The sequence below is a fragment of the Neophocaena asiaeorientalis genome, unplaced genomic scaffold, assembly GCF_003031525.2.
Source record: "Neophocaena asiaeorientalis asiaeorientalis breed wild unplaced genomic scaffold, Neophocaena_asiaeorientalis_V1.1 scaffold265, whole genome shotgun sequence".
Lineage (NCBI taxonomy): Eukaryota > Metazoa > Chordata > Mammalia > Artiodactyla > Phocoenidae > Neophocaena > Neophocaena asiaeorientalis.
Genome location: NW_020172172.1, coordinates 995,310 through 1,015,315, shown reverse-complemented (window position 1 = coordinate 1,015,315; position 20,006 = coordinate 995,310). Strand labels below are relative to the sequence as shown.

General features: G+C 43.0%; 1 protein-coding gene across 1 annotated transcript in view; it reads right to left on the bottom strand.

The window, feature by feature from the left end:
* The window catches only part of ITGA9 (integrin subunit alpha 9), a gene marked incomplete at its 5' end in the record, with an annotated part of 338,540 nt that overhangs the window by 49,716 nt on the left and 268,818 nt on the right, over window positions 1-20,006 (bottom strand). Inside the window, 2 exons of the mRNA XM_024756339.1 lie at window positions 14,184-14,291; window positions 19,551-19,659. Of these exons, the coding sequence (XP_024612107.1) occupies window positions 14,184-14,291; window positions 19,551-19,659 (217 nt within the window). The remainder of the gene's footprint in view (window positions 1-14,183; window positions 14,292-19,550; window positions 19,660-20,006) is intronic.

Genomic DNA, 20,006 nt, shown 5'->3' with positions numbered 1-20,006 from the left:
ACTAAGATCTCCTTGTTGATCTTTTTACAGAGAACCTCAGGGTGTCTCTGAGAGCTACACTGGGGAATTATTAGGAGTAGAAAGCACATTTTCAAATGGTAAATCAGGTCCTCCCTGCCAGAGTAATAACCGTTTGTGATGAGGAGAGCTTGGATAAAAAGGCATAGTACTTGGGGCTCAGTTTTGTTTTGTTTAAGTAAATTTGTTTTGTTTTATTTTTTGGCTGTGTTGGGTCTTTGTTGCTATGTGTGGGCTTTCTCTAGTTGCAGTGAGTAGGGGCTACTCTTCATTGCGGTGTGCAGGTTTCTCATTGCCATGGCTACTCTTGTTGCGGAGCATGGGCTCTAGGCACGCAGGCTTCAGTAGTTGTGGCTCGTGGGCTCTAGAGTGCAGGCTCAGTAGTTGTGGCGCACAGGCTTAGTTGCTCCGCGGCATGTGGGATCTTCCCGGGCCAGGGCTCGAACCCGTGTCCCCTGCATTGGCAGGGGATTCTTAACCACTATGCCACCAGGGAGGGGCTCAGTTTTGAATTTTTATTTATTTAGATACTAAGAGAACCAAGAGAATGGCTTAGGATGGGAAAAAGAGAACTAAAAGAACTGTGATATTTTGGGGAAGAGAAGTGGGAAGAATGACTAAGTAACAGCTCAACTTCTCCACAGAGGGAGCTAGGCAACTGTTTTCCATTTTAACTCAGAAAAGGTCAGGAAATTAGAGCATGATGAACAGAAGACAGTCATAAAAAATGGGATTCAAGGCATATCAGAATGGCTTAACCTGGAGAACTTGTTGGAAGCATGGTTCTGTTGTACTGGGGAGATGTCTCAACTGTATTCTGTCCAACGGCAGAGGGTTGGATCCCATAGCACCCCACCCCCACCCCATCCACCCCAGGGCTGGAAATCCATCTGCCCCTATTGGAGAAGGGTTTCTTCCCCTCCCCCCTTATCTTCTCATCACATAAGCTCTATTATTAACAGTTAACTTTACATGACACCATTTAAGTTACAGGATATCAGGGAAAAGAATGAATATCACCCAAACACTTGGCATCCTAAGGAGGGTTTCTAAGCCTTGAATTCTTGTTTGCAAGAACCTTCTAACCAGGATGAGTGGTGATTTGGTTTAGGGTGAGCCCTCGAATTTCTACAGAAAAAACAGAATGAAGGAGAGGAAGAAATTTCTACAGAAAAAACTGAGAGTGAAGGGGCTTGTGTCTCAGAAGACAAACTTACAGTTACCAAAGGGGAAAGGGGCGTAGGGGGAAGAATAAATTAGGAGGCTGGGATTAACATACATACACTACTATGTATAAAATAGATAACTAACAAGGACCTACTGTATAACACAGGGAAGTCTACACAATATTCTGTGATAATCTATAAGGTGAAAGAATCTAAAAAAGAACATACATACATATACATATACATATACATATACATATACATATATATATATATATAAAACTGAATCCTTGTGCCGAACACCAGAAACTTACATGATATTATAAATCAACTACACTTCAATTAAAAAAAAAAAAAAAAAAAAGCATGTGTTCACCAAAAGGGAAAGTAGTAGACACTGAAAAAAAAAAAGTGAGTTTGCTATGGGTTATTTGCTGGGTTGCTTTAAAGTGCCAGGCTTGGCTTATGTACAGGTTATGTCTTGGCCTCCAGCAAGCCTGCTGCAGGGAGATTTCTTGTTGCAACTACCCTCCAAACATAACTAAGTCATAAAACCCAGGACTTTCCTCACGCAAAATGTGCCTTAACAGCCAGCCAGCTTCAAAAATCAGTGTTACTGTCAACTGCTGTGGTCAGCGAGATAAGTGATTCACTCTGGGAAGAGAGCTCCCCCAGAGTGAGTGCTGATGAGTACACACAAAGAGACTCCTGGTTTCCAGTTTGGACTCGGGACACCACCACGCAGGGGCAGCATGCGGGGTTGGAACTGCAAAGGAGAGAAACCAAGTAGCGCCAAAATCAAGGAAAGAGAATTATCAGAAAACAGACTTGGCAAGGCCTTATGAACAAAGAAGATCACCTTACAAACTCCTGCAACAACTTGGGTCCTCCCCCACCCCAACCCTGAATGAAGGTCTCAGCAAGACCTGCTCTGACATTTCTATTTAAAATCAGAAACTTCCCCACTCTCACCCCCCTTGCCTCCTTTATTTTTCTCCAAAGCATTTCGTATTATGTAATGTACTATACATTTTGCTTATTTATTAATTGCCTCTACCAGAATGTAAGCTACACGAGGGCTGGAAATTATTATTTTTTGTCTGTTTTGTTCCCCATAGTAACCTAGTGCTTGCCATAGGGTGCATGCAAAGCATTTGCTGAATGAATGAAGGTGTGGATTAAACCACCCCCCCCACCCCCCAACAGCCTTTCGTGGCAAGGACTGTCATCACCATTTTATAGATGAGGAAAGGGAAGCTCGGAATTAAGTAACGTGCTTTAGACCACAGCTTAATGTGCAAAGGAATCACTGGGTATCTTGTTAAAACACAGATTCTAATTCACCAAGTCTGGGTGCCACCTGAGATTCTACCTTTCTCCATTTCTCACTTCCAGGTGATGCTATGGCTGCTGGACAGCTACAAGTCCAGACAAAATGGTGTTATGAGGCCTTGCAGTGGCTGTACAGTTTAGTGGTCAAGAGCAGACATCAACCCAGCTATTTACTGACCCTGTGACCTTGGCCATCCCTTTTGTCTTTGCCTCTGTTTCCTCATCAAACTATCATGAATATTAAAAGAATTTGTCCAGGTAAAGTATTTAGTAACGTTCCTCATCTATAGTAAATTCTTAATAAAAATGTATTATCATTATTATTGTTGTTATTAATATTATTACTACTACTTTTTTAGCCTAAACCTAACAGCTCCTTCTCAGAATACTAATGGAGTATTATTATTTTCTACTTCACCAACATAGGAAAAGCCTACATTTAAGCTGAGAACAATGACCACTCACATCTACTATCAAAAAGTTAGAAACTTCTACTATATATACTATGTGAGAATTCTGAGGCAGGATCTGAAAAGTGGAATTGTTGGTATTCGTATTTTAAATTCTGATAGTTACTGTCAAATTGCCCTTCACACCAACAGTATTTGGGAGTGCCCATTTGCCCTCATCTTAACCAACAATGGATATTAAGAATCTTTTAAATTTTTGCGAGTTTAATGGGGGGAAAGACCTCATTTTCATTTGAGTTTGCATTGCTCTGATTACTGGTGAGGCTAATGTTTATTTGCCATTAAATTTTTTAAATGTTTATTTGTCATTAAAATTTCTTCTGTGAATTTCCCGTTCCTATCTCTTCACCCATTTTTATAATTTTTGGCATTTTCCTTATTGATTTGTATAAGTTATTTATATATTATTTGTCTGTGAACTATGTTGCCAGTATATTCTCCCAAATATCCTTTAGTTTTGTTTATGATGTATTTTGATCACACAAGATTTTGGTAATTGTATAGATTTAAATTTGTCAGCCTTCTCTTATGGGTTCTAGAATTTATGACTTGCTTATGAAGAAGAGCTTTCCCATCTAAAGATTATGAAAATATTCAGCACTTTCTACTAATACTACTTCTTCTTCTTTACATATAATTTTTTCATCCATTTTTTTCTAAGTGAGGTACAGGTTTTCTGTAATTTCTTCCCAAATGGATAGACAATTTTCTTCATTTATTGTGAAGGAGTTTATACACCTGGATTGTTTGGGGTGATTATTTCATCAGATATTTCTTCTGCTCCCTCCTCTCTATCCTCTCCTCTGGAACTCTAAATATGTGTATTTTGTTATGCTTTATGGTGTCCCCAGGTCTCTGAGGTTTTACTTGTTTTTCTTTACAGTTGACCCTTCTTACCCACAGGTTCTGCATCTGTGGATCCAATCAACCACAGATCGAAAATATTTGGGAAAAAAAATTCCAGAAAGTTCCAAAAAGCAAAGCTTGAATTTGTTGCCTTCCAGCAACAATCTATGTAGCATTTACATTGTATTTACAACTATTTATTACATAGCATTTACTTTGTATTAGTTATTATAAATAACCTAGAGATTATTTAAAGAATATGGTAGGAAGTGTGTAGGTTCTATGCAAATACTATGCCATTTTATATAAGGGACTTGAGCATCCATGGAGTTTGGTATCCATAGGGCAGTCCTGGAATCAATCCTCCACAGATACTGAGGGATGGCTGTATTCTCTTTTCTTTCAGTTCTTTTTTGGTTTTGCTTGTTTGTTTACTGACTTGCCAGGACTATTCTGTGGAGCCTGTTTCTCATGAAGTGTGTAGCCTCTAATGTCTCTGCTCAGTAATTTTTTTCTACACTTGTTTTTATTTTTAAACCTGGTTTCCTAGAGGTTGTCCTGGATCAGTACAGCTTAATGATCAGTCAATGTTTGGTCAGAGGCTGCACAGAAATACCTTGATCCAGTAAGGCTTCCACCCTTAGTCGATGGACCTGTGTGTGGCTTGGGGAATGCATTCAAAGGTCAGGCAGTTTATTAAGTGTGCCCAAGCTTTCACTTGTGGCATTCACAAAGCCTCATATTGAGTCAATTGATTCTCTTGGATTTTCTAGGGAGACAATAACGTTGTTTGCAATAGGGATACTTTGGTTTCTTTCTTGACAATAAAGGTTATTCATTTCTTTTTATTCCTATAACATCCAACACTGCTAAACTGGAGAGACAAAAGCAGGAACTCATGCCTCCACTCCACAGGTGGGACAGCTCCTAATGTTCCAGCATCAGGTTGGAGTTTTCTATAGGTTCTGATAGGGGACCTTTGTCAAGCTGAGGAAGTTCCCTTCCATGCCTTCCTTACTAGAAGTTAAAAAAAAAAAAGTGGATGTTAAATTTAATTTTTGACTTTTTAGAAGCCCTCATCAAGACAACCATCTGGTTATATCATCTTTCATCCCTTAACTATTAATAGAATGAATAATGTTAATTTCTTTATGGAGAATCAACCTAGCATTCCTGGATTGCATCCTTCTTCACTCAGGATAGATTCTTCCAAAAGGAATTGATTTGCAAACATTTATTTAGAATTTTTGTATCTGTTTTCAAAGTGAGTTGGCCTGCAGTTTCCTTTCTTGTGTTGGTGCCCATTCTCCATTTCTAGTTTTGGAATCATGGTTATGTTAGTATCCTAGAATGAGCTGTTCCATCTTCTTCTACTCTCTCGAACAGCTTATATAACAAAGAAATTATCTGTTCCTTGAAAGCTTGGTAGAGCCTACCTAAATAGCTATCTGGGTCTTGTGCTTTTTCAAGGCACAAGTCTTTGACTACACTTCATTTTTCTTTAATTATATAAGTTTCAGGTGTACAGCATTATAATCTGATGTCTGTATACTACTCATATTTTTTCCTGAGGTAATTGGTCTAGTTGGACTTTTTACCTCATAACACTTCTTTTAGGCTTTTTATATTTGTGGGCATTATATTGTGAAAATAATATAATTTAAAAATCTTCTCCATGTGAGTGTAGTTCTTTGATCATTTCTAGGGTTGTTTTTTGGCATTACCACTCTTTTTCATTTCCTGATCAAATTTGCTGTAAGTTCATCTATTTTACTGGACAAAAAAAAGCCCCCGTTTTATTGATGTAGAATACTTTTGATTTTTTTCCATTTCACGACTTTTGCTTTATCTTCAATGATATCTTCACTTTATTTTCTTATAGTTGAATTTATTTTATTGTCATTTTACTAGCTCTTGCTGTCAATTTAGGTCACTTATTTTCAGTCTTTCCTGTTTTCTGTATATGAGTAGTGACATTTTCTTCTGTGTGGGTTTTGTCTACAACCATTAGTTTTGATATGAACAAGCTTTCACTGTCTTTCATTTCTAATTTGTTTATCCCTTCCTCTTTGATTTCTTTTTTATCTAAAAAGTAAATTAAGATGGTGTTTAAAAATTCCCAAGTAGTTCTGCTTTTGGTTGGTTGTTTGGCTAAACTTTTGCTGTCAGCTTCCAAGTTTATTGCATTGTGGTCTGAGAATGTGGCTTGTATTACTTTTACTTTTGAAATTCTATTGGGATTTGCTTTTGTGGTGCAATACATGGGTAATTTGTGAATGTTCACATGTTTGAAAAGAATGTGCATTCTCTTATTTACATACTAGGAACTCTACTAATTGCTCCATATACATTAACTTCTTCCATCCTCACCATGTGAAGTAGATAGTCCATTTCACAGAGGAGGAAAATAAGCTTGGGGAATTTAGGTGACTTCCTCAAGGTTACCAAAAGCTGGTAAGCAGGCAAGTACTAATGAAACCCAGACATTCTGACTCATTTTGGTCTTTCTCTAAGAGATCACAATTGTTAGCTGCATTATTCAAATACTCATGATTTTTGAGGAAAGTGTATTAAGTTTTCCTGCAGTAACTGTGAATGTGTAAATTTCTCCTTGTTTTTCTGTCAGGTATTACTTTATATGTTTTTTATAGCTATGTGATTGGTTATATAAAAATTCATTTATATTACAAATAATCGTTGGATTGTATCTTTTTTTTTTTGCAGTACGCGAGCCTCTCACTGTTGTGGCCTCTCCCGTTGCGGAGCATAGGCTCCGGACGCTCAGGCTCAGTGGCCATGGCTCATGGGCCCAGCCACTCCACGGCATGTGGGATCTTCCCGGACCGGGGCACGAATCCGTGTCCCCTGCATCGGCAGGCAGACTCTCAACCACTGCACCACCAGGGAAGCCCTGGATTGTATCTTTAATCATTCTGAAATACACTTTTTGGGCCCTGTTTAACAATTTTTTGCTTCAATTCTATTTTGTTTGTTATTAATATTCTTATGCCTGTTTTCTTTTTGTTAGCATTTGCCTTATTTTTTTTTTGAATGCCTTACATTATGGGTCATTTTTAAAGGTGTGTCTCTTACAAGTAACTTATGCCTGGGTCAAAAAAAAACCACATCTGAAAGTCTGTCTTTCACTAAGGCATTTAATTCATTCTCAGTTATTCTGATTATTTATATATTTGGATTTATTCTTGTCATCTCATATATATATACATGTAAAAATTTTGTTTCTCCTTCACCTGCTTCTTCATGAGTTCTTTCTTTTTAAATGCTTCTTATTCTTTAGTGGTTTGGATGTCCTACATTGCTTTTATTCTTCTAAGTTGCCATTAAAATTTTTGCATGTTTAAACTTTATTTTTATCAAAGCCTTGAGTTAACTGGTACACAAACTTTTCCCCCAAACAAGACAAGAATCTTGGCTTGCTTTCACTTCCATCTTGCCAGCCTCCTAACTCTTATATTGAGAGCATTTAGATCTTCATTCCAGATTGTTAAAAGTTCAACTGGCCTTTTTTGGGTCTTTCTGTACTACATTCTTGAGAAATCCCTCAAGTTTCCAGTCCACTACTTTATTCTTTTATATCCATTCTACTACACAGCTAATATACTAAGGTTTTTATTCGAATGATCAAAATTTTAAATTTACAAAACTCTTGTTTATTCTATTTCATGGGAATACTGTCTTTTTGCATCTCTCTGAAGACATCAGTCTTGTTCATTCTAAAATCTTCTTCTGTTTGCCTCGTTAATATACCCTCTGGTGTTAGTTATTCTTTTGATAGCAGTTGATGCCTCACTGTCCTGGGGTAGATGCTAAGTGGGTGATTCTTGGTGGTCTGCTCATCTTCTGTCTGTTCTGTTGACTGAGTCTGCCTCTGGTGACTGGGGAGTGGGCAGTGCGCCCAGGAGGGGTGTGCACAGTAGTACAGGGGGAAGTAGATCTGACTACAAACCCAGCTCTATTACTTACTAGCTGTGTGATGTTGGGCAAGTCTTTGAGTTCTGGTTCCTTAACTTGGGATAATGACCTTACCTTATGGGGCTGCTGTGTGGATTAAATTTAACAGCACATAAAAGAAGCCACTAAAGCCTCAGGACAGCACTAAGTGGTATTCATTTTTTGTCAGTTATTCAGGAGAAATTTTTTCACTCTTTAGCCTTTGATCAAATGTGATCAATTTGATGGTCCCAGCACCGCTTTCATTAAGCAGATCTGTCTTCCCCAGATCATCCTTGGGGAAAACAATTCAGTCCTCCATTTCTAAGTTTAAGCTACTGTGTGGTCACTGATATATCAGGTGCATCTTTTCTTCGTAGGGATATGGAGATCCTCATCACAAATTAATTAAGGTTCCAGTATCAACTGACTCATTTTGGCAGAAATTAGATCATGGGCATCCCTGTCTGGTGCACATGCACTGGCGGGGGGGGAAGGAGGAGGTTATAATTTACTAAGATATAAGTCTTGCCACCAACTTGGATATTCTAATGAATACCGGTATTGATATTATATTGATATCAATATCCTAATGGTACCCTATGGCAAAGTTATTGATGTGTCTCCTTGGAATATTATCCTTCATTCCCACCCAATTTTACTTCCTGGAAATCATGTCAGTTCTTTAGAATCACTGCCCAATATAGTAGGGACAGAACAAACCAGAGAGGTAAGCCTTTTCAGATAGTTTTGCAGAAGGAAGAAAGAAGGGTATGGTATTTATTTCATGTTTCTTCTAGATTACTTTTAGAGTTTTTTGAAAGACCCAGGACTTTCACCTGGAATAAAGTTCCAGCCCTTCGCTCTCTGTAAGTCATTTATGACTTTTTTCTTCCTGCATATTATTAGAAGCCAAACCCCTAAGCCCCCTTCTCCAGTGTCAGAAAGTTGCTCACAGACAGGTTTTCAGTGTCAACACCTGAAGCTTGAGTCTTGAGACGACCTCCCATCCTTTCCCCTGAACCTTCATCCCCTGTGAGTAAACTTAAGTTTGGAGCAGGATCCCACCCAAGTTCAAAAGGTCTTGCCTTCATGAGCCATAAAGCTTGACACATGTGCTACCTTGGCCCTCTCTTAGGCCTGCCTGTGCTCAGGGTCTCTGCTAAAAGGCCCATCTGGGCAGCAGGCCCACAACAAAGTGAGGTCGTTACATTTTCCAGGCAGGTTCCTATCAAGCTGTGTGAGAGAAGCTGTATCCTCAATCCAAACAGGAACCTTCTCTCAGAAGCAAGTGCCTATGGCTTGTCTCACACGGGTAGTCAGGCCCACAGAAGCCACTCTCCCCTGCAGCAGCCTGATCATTTGCCGGCAACGTCTACGACGTGTGCTTAGCCTTGGGGAGCAGGGTGCCTGGCCTTCCCTAATCCTAAGTCAAGAGAAATGAAGGTGCGGGTCCATGAGCAAACACAGATGATACACCTCAGAAGGAATGATGCACCCCAGAACCTCACCAACTGTCACGGGAAATGACAGTGGTTTAGCACTCCCTGTCACACTGCCAAGAAATCCATCTGCTGTACGCCCTGCAGAAGGCGCAGAGAACAGTCACCTTTGCCTGTATGTATAAGAGGTGGGCAGAGAGAATGGAGAACCAGGTAGGGCCTCCACTGTACTCCTACACATGCTGACCACTCCCTCTGTCTGGAATGATCTCATCACGTGTTCTCCTGGTGAACATCTACACATCCCCTAAGCCCTGACTCCAAAAGCCTGCTTTGTGAAGCATTTGCTGTCCCCTCCCCAGGGTGGGGTCCATACCTCTGTACATCCCTGGGTCTGGGTGTGCCTCCATGACTGCATTTGGTACATGGCACTGCAATTACATTTCACAGATCTGCCTCCTGCTAGACTGAATTTCTGCCAGTGTTGCATGATTTATTCCTCTTAGTAGAGCCTGGAACGTCACTGGTGCTTTCTCTGTCAGTGTTTGCAGAATAAATCAAGGATGATCCAGCACTTGTGATGATTTTTATTTTTTTAATTAATCTTTATCACTTCAACTATCAACATGCACTGTACCTCTGGGGGAAATGTCTACTCTGCTATAACTTTTAGTTATTCATCTTTATCTTATTTATTTATTTTTCGGCCACACTGCGCAGCATTTGGGATCTTAGTTCCCCAACTAGGGATCGAACTCAGGCCCCCTGCAGTGGAAGTGCGGAGTCTTAACCACTGGCCCGCCAGGGAAGTCCCTGTGATGATTCTTATTTTAGATGGGCCGAAGAAGTCTGTCATTCTTCCCCTGTCTCACTCTCTCTGTTATTTTCATGGTCCTCCCTACTAGGCCTCCTGATGGTCTCTAGGATCGTGGTGGCCTGCCCATGCTTTGGCTGTGCTGTGGGGAGTCGAGCGTCCCCACAGGACTCGGCACAATCCCAGTGGGTGGCAGGCAATGGAAACTGCAGGTCATTCCTCAGGCCACCACCAAGGCTGTTTCTAAATAAAACACAAGCAGGGTGGTGGGGCTCGGAACACTTGCTCTAAGGGAAGGAGATCAGGAACCTCAGCTGGGTGGACATAGAAAGGAGTCTCACTGCACTAGGCTTCCTATACTAATCTCTCCCACGTGAGCAAAGACACTCTCCACTCACAGGCAGCTTGACCTCAAAAAAACACTTTGGGAGAACAAAAGACTCTCTGGTGAAACGTAGAGGCAGGCCTGTCCTGTCCAGGGACCCTGGCTGCAGCCCCAGATACTTCTGAATGAATTCTGAACCAACAGTTAGAAAACTGTGTTGCAGAGTCGGGGCCTTAGGTGGGGTGATAGCTCAGACCCGTGGGGTCAGCCAGTATGCCCACCCTCAGCAATCTATACAGATGATGGATACCACGGGCACTGTTGAAGGGAGAGAAACAATCTGAGGGTCCCGTGGTGTGTGGGGAGGGATGGCAGATAGGTCCTCTCTCAATGTCTGCTCTCTGCTCCTGGGCTTCAGCTGGCTGAGGAGGTAGCTGGCTCCTGGCTGCCCAGGGGCCTATCCAAGACTAGGGGATGGTGGTGGCTGAGGTATGGGGGGATGCCACCAGGCCTTAGGGGCCCCTCCTAGTGTAATACAAGGAAGGAGTACTGGTTTCTCCTAATAGGAGTGAGTCTGACTTGCACCAAACCACCTAAATACCCAGAACAAGAGCCCCACTCTATTCAAAGTCCCGAAAGGCCAGAGTGGAGGACGTCACGAGCTGTATGACCTGCCCCAGTAGGCATTCACGGGCGCTGCTGAGCAAGGGAGGGGCCGAGGCTGGGAACCTGGCTGAGCTGCAGGACGCCCTTGCTCTCAGCGCAGTGGGCTTTAGGGTAGAGGGTGTGCTGCCCACCAGCCTCTTGCCTCATCACTGCATCCATCATGCACTGGCTTTTACACTTCTAGTCTCATCATCATTCTGGTCTCCAGTGATGACTGTCCATGAGAACACAGTGCTTCACTACTTGCTTAGTGAGAATTTGCCAGTGAGTTTGATTTTCCATACCACACAAATGCCAAGGGCCTCAACACGGGCTGGAGTATCCAAGCAAAGGCTTGGCTGTCCTTGAGAATTCTGTTACATACTTCTGAAAATTCTCAGTACCGTATTGAAAATCCAAAGGGTCTGCTTCTGAGAACTCAGAGAACGGAATGCAGGCAGCTCACAGCACTTGGGTTTTCAAGAGTCCACTCAGCTGGATGATCAGTCAGGCAGTTCTGCAAATCGTCAGAGAAACCACTTCTCATGCCTTCCCGCCAAGCCAGCTATTTATAAACACGTCCCAAAGTCCTTTCGAGCGGCTCCTGCTCGGTCGGATGATCAGTAAAGAGAAAAGGGGGTGGACTTGGTGCTGAGATACTTTCAGAATCTGAGTGACTTACATTTCCTGTTTTGCTCAATAAATAATTTTGCCCATGGGGGAGCATTTTTCTCTACAACATTATAGATGTTTATGTGAACGGCTTATAGAACATGCTCTGTGAGGAAAGCACCCCTAGCTGTGGGGACAAGGTGGAGTGGCTGGTGAGATGAACATTATGTAAGGAGGCAGATGGGAGCATGTGGGTGGCAGGAACCTCACGCTAAGCTCAAACCGTGGTAGCTGTAGGTGCAGAACACCAGGGGCTTTTCTACCGCTGTTTCAGCAGAGCGCCCAGGCACGGACACTTTGTGGAGCAGGAATGGAATACCGTGAGCAGTGGGGATGGCCAAGCAGGCAAGCCAGGAGGGGCACATATTCTGCGTTCAACATTTCCCGTGGTCCAGGGTTTCAGCCCATGTGACCCAAGAAGACAGCAATGCAGGAGACCATCATCACCATCACATGATGCTTTCTGAGCCTCCTGTGGGCTCAGATGTGTCCCATGCCATGGGTCTTGCTGCCCTGATTTTCAAGCTATCCATGGAGAGGCTGTCCCTTTGTCTGGCTAGCTGTCCCTCACGTGCCCATGCAAAAGGAACAAGTCAGTGGTGCCTTCAACGTGGACCACACTCCCTCTCCTTATGTAGTGACTCTCTCAACCATCAAGCACCCTCCCTCCCAGGAGGGGTCACCCTCACGCCCAGCCACTCCAGACTCTCAGGCACACTGAGGCAATTTATATCACCATGAAACTTTTCCTGAATTCATGTAGAAAGAGTAAACGACTCTTTCTTTTGTTTTATACTGTGGGTTTTTTCTTTCAGTTCAATATCAAATATTGATTGAGCATATAATATATGCCAGGCATTGCATATAGGAGGCCCTGGAAATACAGCAGTGAGCAGACAGAAATCCCCATCCTTATACTGTATGGGGCCAGGAGGCGGCAGATAATCTGGTCAAATAGGGAAATACATGGTATGTCAGCTGGTGATGAGGGTGATGGTGAAACACAAGCAGGAAAAGGGGATGAGGGGTGCTGGGACAAAGGCTGGTCAGGGAGGGCCTCTCTGAGGAGGTGATATCTGAGTAAGCACCGGGAGGATGTGAGGGCGGAGGTCACGTGGCTCTCTGGGGGAGGGCATGCTGGGTAGAGGGAAGATCCAGTGCAAAATTCAGGAGGTGGGAGAGTATCTGCCATGCTCTAGGACCAGCAAGAAGGCAGGATGACTGCAGTAGAGAGAGTGGCGAGGAGGAGGAGGAGGAGGAGGAGAGGTCAGAGAGGGGCAAGAGACAGGCTGTGAGGCTGGCTGAGGTGCTGGAAGAATCTGCGGGGTAAGTGAGCCACTGGAGGGTTTTGAGCAGAGGATGACATGACCTGACTTAGATTGTGGAAGGCTGGCTCTGCTGCTGGGGCAAGAACAGATGGCAGGGGGGGCAAGAACAGATGGCAGGGGTGCCAAGGCAGGAGCAGGGACCTGAGTGAGGGGGCCACTGCAATAACCCAGATGACAGATGACAGTGCCTTGGGCCAGGGTGCTGGCAGTAGAAGGGTCAAATGCGGTAATATTCTGATTTGTTGAGAGGGCAGAGACATCAGATTTTCTGACAGATCAGATGTGAACTGTGGGGAAAAGGCATCAAGGGTGACTCAAGCAATTGGAAGGACTTAGTAGCTGTTTGCTGAGATGCAGAAGGTCATGGGGGGAAGCAAGTTTGAAGGGATACTGTTGAGAGTTCAGCTGTGCAGAAGACTGAGATTCCTGTTAGGCATCCAGGTAGAGATGGCCTGAAGGTAGTTAACTGTCAAAGTCTGGGATTCATGGGAGCGATCTGGGCTAGAGAGAGAAACATCTGGTGTCATCAGTACAGACTGAATATAAAGCCATGAGTCTGGGGGAGATCTCTAAGATTAAGGATGGTAAAAAGGAGACCCTGGGCCCTGTAGAAGTTGGGGAGATGAGGAGAAAACCAGTGACAAAGGAGAAGCCAAGGTAATGTGATATCCTAGAAGCCAAGGAGGTGGGCGGAACAATCATATCCTAGTTGAGAGAAAATCATCTACAGCTGACTTAGGATCAAGTTGAATGGCATATTCTGCACATGACCGTGAGTTTCAACATATACTTCTGTCTTATGAACGAATCCTTCACCCTCCAGGTATCAGTGGCCCTATGAGAATCTTTATGAGTGCTGGGGATCTTCCCCTTAGAAAAACACATTCAGATACGCACAAGACTACAGACAGTTGCCAGCTGTTCCCAGAGCCAGTAAAGTCCATCCCAGAAGTCAGGTTCATAACTGACGCTTGCCCATCCCCAAAGAGGTCTTCTCATGGCATGAACCAAGCTGTCTCAATGTAGAAATCCAGGTGTTGCAGGTCTCCTGGCTTCTCCAGGTATGTTTCCAAAGGTAGAATGAGTTAACCTTTCTGGGCTCTTGGGTGGAATACAAAATGTGAATGGGCTGGCTTGAGCCTGAAAGCAAGTGTGAAAACAAATGAGAACTCACCACCATCTCCTGCACATGAAACATCTCAGCTCCTCCAGGTGACAGACGACTGGGGAAAGAGATGCTGACAGATGACCCAGGAAGGGTGCTTGGCCCAGTGTTATAGACCTGTGGGTATGAGACACACACGGCAAGTTTTAATAGAAACAGAGATCTTCATTTCACGTCCTGCAATATATACTCTAAAATCCTTTGAAATGATACACAGAGATACGGAAGGATACAGAAGCTCATGACTTGAAGTAAAGTGAAGTATCAAATGATGAGAGATTTCAATGAAATAGAAATTTTTCAAATATGCATTTAACATCCCCAAACCTTCAAATTATCTTCTTTCCCTTTAGCATTTTCTTGTATTCTTCCAGCTAAAAATTATATTTCTTTTTACACACCTGGAAATTTACTCATAGACTATTACACTTGGTGGAGATTCAGAAATAATCTAGACTAGTATTTCTGAAACTTTAACACATATCAGAACAACCAGATGGGCTTGTCAAAACATAGATTGGGGGCAAGGTCATGTCCAGAGTTTCTGCAGTTGTAGGTCTGGTTGGGAGGGGGTGGGTGGAGGCTAAAGGATTTGCATTTCTAATGAGTTCCCAGGAGATGCTGATGTTGCTGGCCCAGGAAACATACTTTGAGAACCACTTATCTGGTCCAATGCCTTTCCTTTTACAGTTTGAGGTAACTGAGACCCTCAAAGAAAAAGTGGGTTGTCCCCAAACCAAATGACCTAACTTACAGAAAGGGCTGGTTTGGTCTCTCCGTAACTTACAGCTTATCACTTGCTAATACTGTTTGATGACACCTGTACACCTCTTTTCTTCCCCAGCATTTGGTCCTGTAGACTTTACCCCTCTCATTCCCACCACCGTCCTCCTTGTTTTCTGTTTCCAGCAGCCCATTATCTCCTGAGAAATGAGAGAAAAGATGGTGGCCACAAAAAGACCGTACAGGAAAGGAGATGGAGCAAAGGCTGAACATGAAACTGAAGGAAGAAATGGAAGATGAAGGAGAGTAAAAGAGATGGGTAGATGTGTAGAGATAGAAAGCAGATTAGTGGTTGCCTAGGGCTGGGGGGAAGGGGGAATGAGGAGTGTGGCAGGCAGAAGAATGGCTTCCCAAAGATGTCCGTGTCCTAATCCATGGAAACTGACTATATTACATGGCAAGGGGGATTTCAGGTTGCTAGTCAGCTGACTTTAAAATCGAGAGATGATCTTGGATTATCCAGGTGAGTGCAATGTAATGGCAAGGGTCCTTATATAGGGAAGTGGGAGACAGAGTCAGAATCAGGGAGATGTATTGTGAAAGAGATCCAACTGGCCATTGTTGGCTTTGAAGATGAAAGGGGCCACGAGCCAAAGAATGCAGCAGCCTCTAGAAGCTGGAAAAGGTAAGAAAACAGATTCTTCCCTAGAACCTCCAGAAAGGAATGCAGCCCTGCTGACACCTTGCTTTTAGCCCAATGAAACCTTTTCAGACTTCTGTCCTCCAGAACTGTAAGATAATAAATTTGGCACAAAGTTCACAGTAATTTGTTACAGCAGCAATAGGAGACTAATACAGGGAATGACTGCTAATGGGTATGGAGTTTCTTTTTGGGTGATGAAAATGTTCTAAAATTAGATTATGGTGACAGCTGCACAATTCTGTATAAACAGAATTGTGGAAAAAGTCATTGCATTGCGTACTTTAAACAGGTAAACTCTAAGGTATGTGTCTCAAAGATGTTGTTATTTTTTAAAATTAATTTTTATTGGAGTACGGTTGCTTTACAATGTTGTCTTAGCCTCCGCTGCACAACAAAGTGAATCAGCCATACACATACAGATGACCCCTCCCTTTTGGACTTCCCTCCCATTTAGGTTACCACAGTGCATTAGGTAGAGTTCCCTGTGCTACACAGTAGGTTCCCATCAATTGTCTATTTTATACATAGTATCAATAATGTATATGAGACATTATTTAAAAAAAAAAAAAAGATGGGTAGGAGCAAGAGAGAGGAAGAAATGAAACACTGCTTGGTGGCCTGGGGACTAAAGAGAGAATTCAGGGATTCAGGGCATCTCTGAAGCTGAGGTCAGAAGGGCAGAGCCAGGAGACGGGTTGGACAAGTCACCGGGTCTTCACACTTGACAGAACGTATAAGGATCTAGCTCCAGCAAGCTCTTCCCTAGAAAAGCATGTTTTCGTTTTTTGCAATAGTGAGATCTGCTTCAGAGAACAGACACAAAAAATGGTTGAGTGGATGAGCAGTTGTTGGCAACTCTTAATTCAGAAAGAACACAATTCACCCATAACAACAACCCTAAGGCACAAGAAAAGGAAGGAATTTCCAACCATGATGGAAATAGCTAATTTGAAGTGAAACGTGAGAGCACAGAATTGAAGAGAAACCTATTGACCTGTCTGGGAAATTTCAATTAAAGCACAAGTGGGGGGAAGAAAAGAAGATGATGATTTTGTTTTGCATGATTTCATCCATCAAAACCAGATGGATGGGAGAGCTTATATTACCTTATTTATTTTTAACAAATGTCTTAACGTCTGACTCTCTGCAAATGTTCTTGTGTAACATCTGTATTATTTTTCATCATTTTTCAGGTGAGGGAAATGACTGATGATGCAAAAAAACCCCAAACAGCCAACTATCAATGGTCAACAAATTATTACATCTCTGTTAAGAAAACTCTGATGAAACTTTGAAACCAGGTCCAAGACTAATATCTCTGCCTTTCTCCCACCAGCATTTGCAGTGGAGTCTTTAAACAATGACGCAGCTTGTTGAATATTAGCTTTGAAAAGACACAGAAAAAATATCTTTATATGGAAAGACTTGTGCTTTTCTTCAGGAAGGATGTTGCCAGAATAAGGAAACATAGAATTTTACCCATATCCGTGACCCCATTCTCCCCCGCTATCTCTACCTTTTTCTGGGGGTCACTATCACCCATCAACCTGGTCAGTGGCTTTCCTGCAGGATGGTCAGAATAATGACAGTTATACCAGAAAATTAGTCGTCAGAGAATTCTCCAGGAAACTGTCAGCTTTGCTAACACAAGAGGATTTCCTTCCAATCAATGACACACACTATCTATCTTTCAGATCCAGCCAACTTTCTTAATCCTGAACGGAATGCTATGTACTTCCTCAGGCAACTGAAAATCACAAGGGTCATGCCAATCACTCATTTCTGGTGCCCCTATTCCCTAGCCTGTATCTACGTCAGGATACAAGAAGAAAGCTCTTTGCCTGAATACGAAACTTTAAGCTCCCTGCAAAAATGCATTCAGAGAAACATGATGTAACCACATGCCCTCAGATTTCTTTCTTTTTTTAAAGAGGGGGAAAAGAACATTTTGTATATCTTTTGAATACGTTTTTCTATAACTGTTATTCTTTTTTGCCTTCTCCTTTCAACATCTATACCCTCTTTTAAAAAAAATTTTATTTTACTTAAGTATAGTTACTTTACAGTGTTGTGTTAATTTCTGCATATACACTTTTCATTACATGATGTGTCATTTGAATCCTTCTCAATGTTTTTGACTGTATATTTTATTGTAAGACACCTCCAAAAGTTTGGTTTAAGTAACTAAACTTACTTAATTTGTAAGTAATTAAAATTAAAATGATTTAAGTAAAATGAAATAACTCCATCTGGCCTTTATCTGTTTTCTATCCAATTACAAAAAAGCAACGGAGAAAAGGAAACTAATTCTGAGAAGCAATTCAGAACCACTGAGGCCCTATTCCCAGCAATCACTCTAAGGTCTCAAAAGAAAGGCTAACCTCATCTTTCCCTTTTTCCCTGTAAATCAAACACAGAGTGTGACGGCTGGGGCTTAGCTGGCCGGCAGGCACCTCCTCTCTGAGCTGGGATGTGTGCTATCCATCATGGCTTTGGAGGCCTCTTGCCTGGGAGAATGCTTTGGAGAAAGGAAGACCATTGTTTGTGAGAGACCACAAATATTTCACTGCCTCCCTCTCTAGACCCTCACCCCATCTTTATTTGTCATCCCCTTGGTCCACCCAGGAGTGGCCACAGGGAAAGAAATTTTAATTATTTGGCCATAGCAGCAGATGCCAGAGCGGGAAACCATCTTCTCCGTGGGGAAGGGTGGACGGGAGGCAGGGGAGGGCTTCGGGAGCTAGAGCTGGAGAGATGTGGGATGTGGATTATGGTACACTGTCTTCATCACTTCATCCCCAGCTCCTGGCAGGTGCTGAGCTACACAGGGGTGTCCAGGCAATGCCCGCCCAGTCCTGGCCCCAGCCCGGCTGCTCCCAGCTCTGTGCCCTGCAGCATGTCCTCTACCCCCTGGGCCTACATTTCCCGCATTTGTCAATCGAGGAGAATGCCTGGATGATGCTCTGTCCCTCTAACTTTGTGTTCAAAGACCCTCCTGCTGAACAGCACTGGCCTGAAGGGTCTGTACTTAGAGCAGGGCTCAGCAAATGATGGCCTGTACACCAGATCTGGCCCGCCACCTGCTTTTGTACAGCCTGCTAGCTAATATGGTTTTATATTTTTAAATGGTTGGGAAAAAAAATCAAAAGAAGATGAACATGTCATGATATGTGAAAATGATATGAAATTCGAATGTCAGTGCCCACAGCTACAGTTTTGTTTGTGCATGGCCTATGGTTGCTTCCATGCTACAGAAGCAGAGTTGCATAGTTGCTGGCCCGCGAAGCCTAAATACTTATCTTCTGGCCCTTTGCAAAAAAAGTATGCCCACCCCTGGCTTCCAGAGGGATGCTGTCCTTCACGGTGTCCACAGTCCACACCGAGTGGACCTGCTGGACACAGTGCTTATGTGATGGAAGAGCCAGCCCTGTTCTTTGGGAGAGCAGCATGTTTCCCCTGGGGGAGTTTCCATCGCTCACACTGCTTTGCTCTTGTAAAACCCCACTTCTGAAAGGCTGTCCCTCTGTGGGAGGACTGGGCTCCTGGCTGAGTCAGTGTGGAGAAGTCCAGGATTAAGGGGACATGGCAAATCCTTGAGGCTGCCCTGTCCACAATGTGAAGAATGATGGAGAACTGAAAGGGGTCCTTTGGGGCCATTTGGGCAGGGATGCTGGCCTGGCCTCAGCATTCAGAGCATTCATGCAGCTCTCTCTCCAAATACTGAAGAGCAGAGGGGTCTACACAGCAGAGTACCACACAGCAAAGGGATTAATTCTGTGTGTAATTATGGAAAACACACACACACACACCACACACTGCTCCAGCCAACCAGGCTGGGAAGAATTTCTCTTGGAAGGAGCCTGGCCCTTTCGTTGTCTTTCATAGAAGGCACATCCCTTGGGCCCTTCCATTGGTCCCCAGTGACAGAGAAGGTCTCCAGGGGTGGATACCTGAAGAGTGACGTTGAGAGGCTGGAAATGACACTCCAGGTCTTCCAGCTGAATGAAGCTGGATGCGTCCACAGACTCGCCGTACACAAAGGAGGTTGGAAACATGATTCTGAAAGAGGAAAGCATGAAATCTGTCATCCCAACCCAGGGTCACTGTTACCCTGAGAACCCAAATATCTGTCCCTATTTAATCTAGAACCTGGCTCCCCACAGTGTCCTCCACCAAACGCTTCCCTTCTGGAACCGCTCCTTCCCTCTCCTGTAAATGGACACAGCCAGACCTACGCTTTGTAAACAGACATTTCCAGTAATGTCTTGTCATCTTAGGTGAAATCAATAAGCTACGTATACAAACATGTACCAGGATTACATTTCTAAAATGAGGAGGAAGACAATGGTAGCTTTGATTTCCGTTTTTTTTTTTAAACTGGATTATAAAATTACGCATGTTCTGTT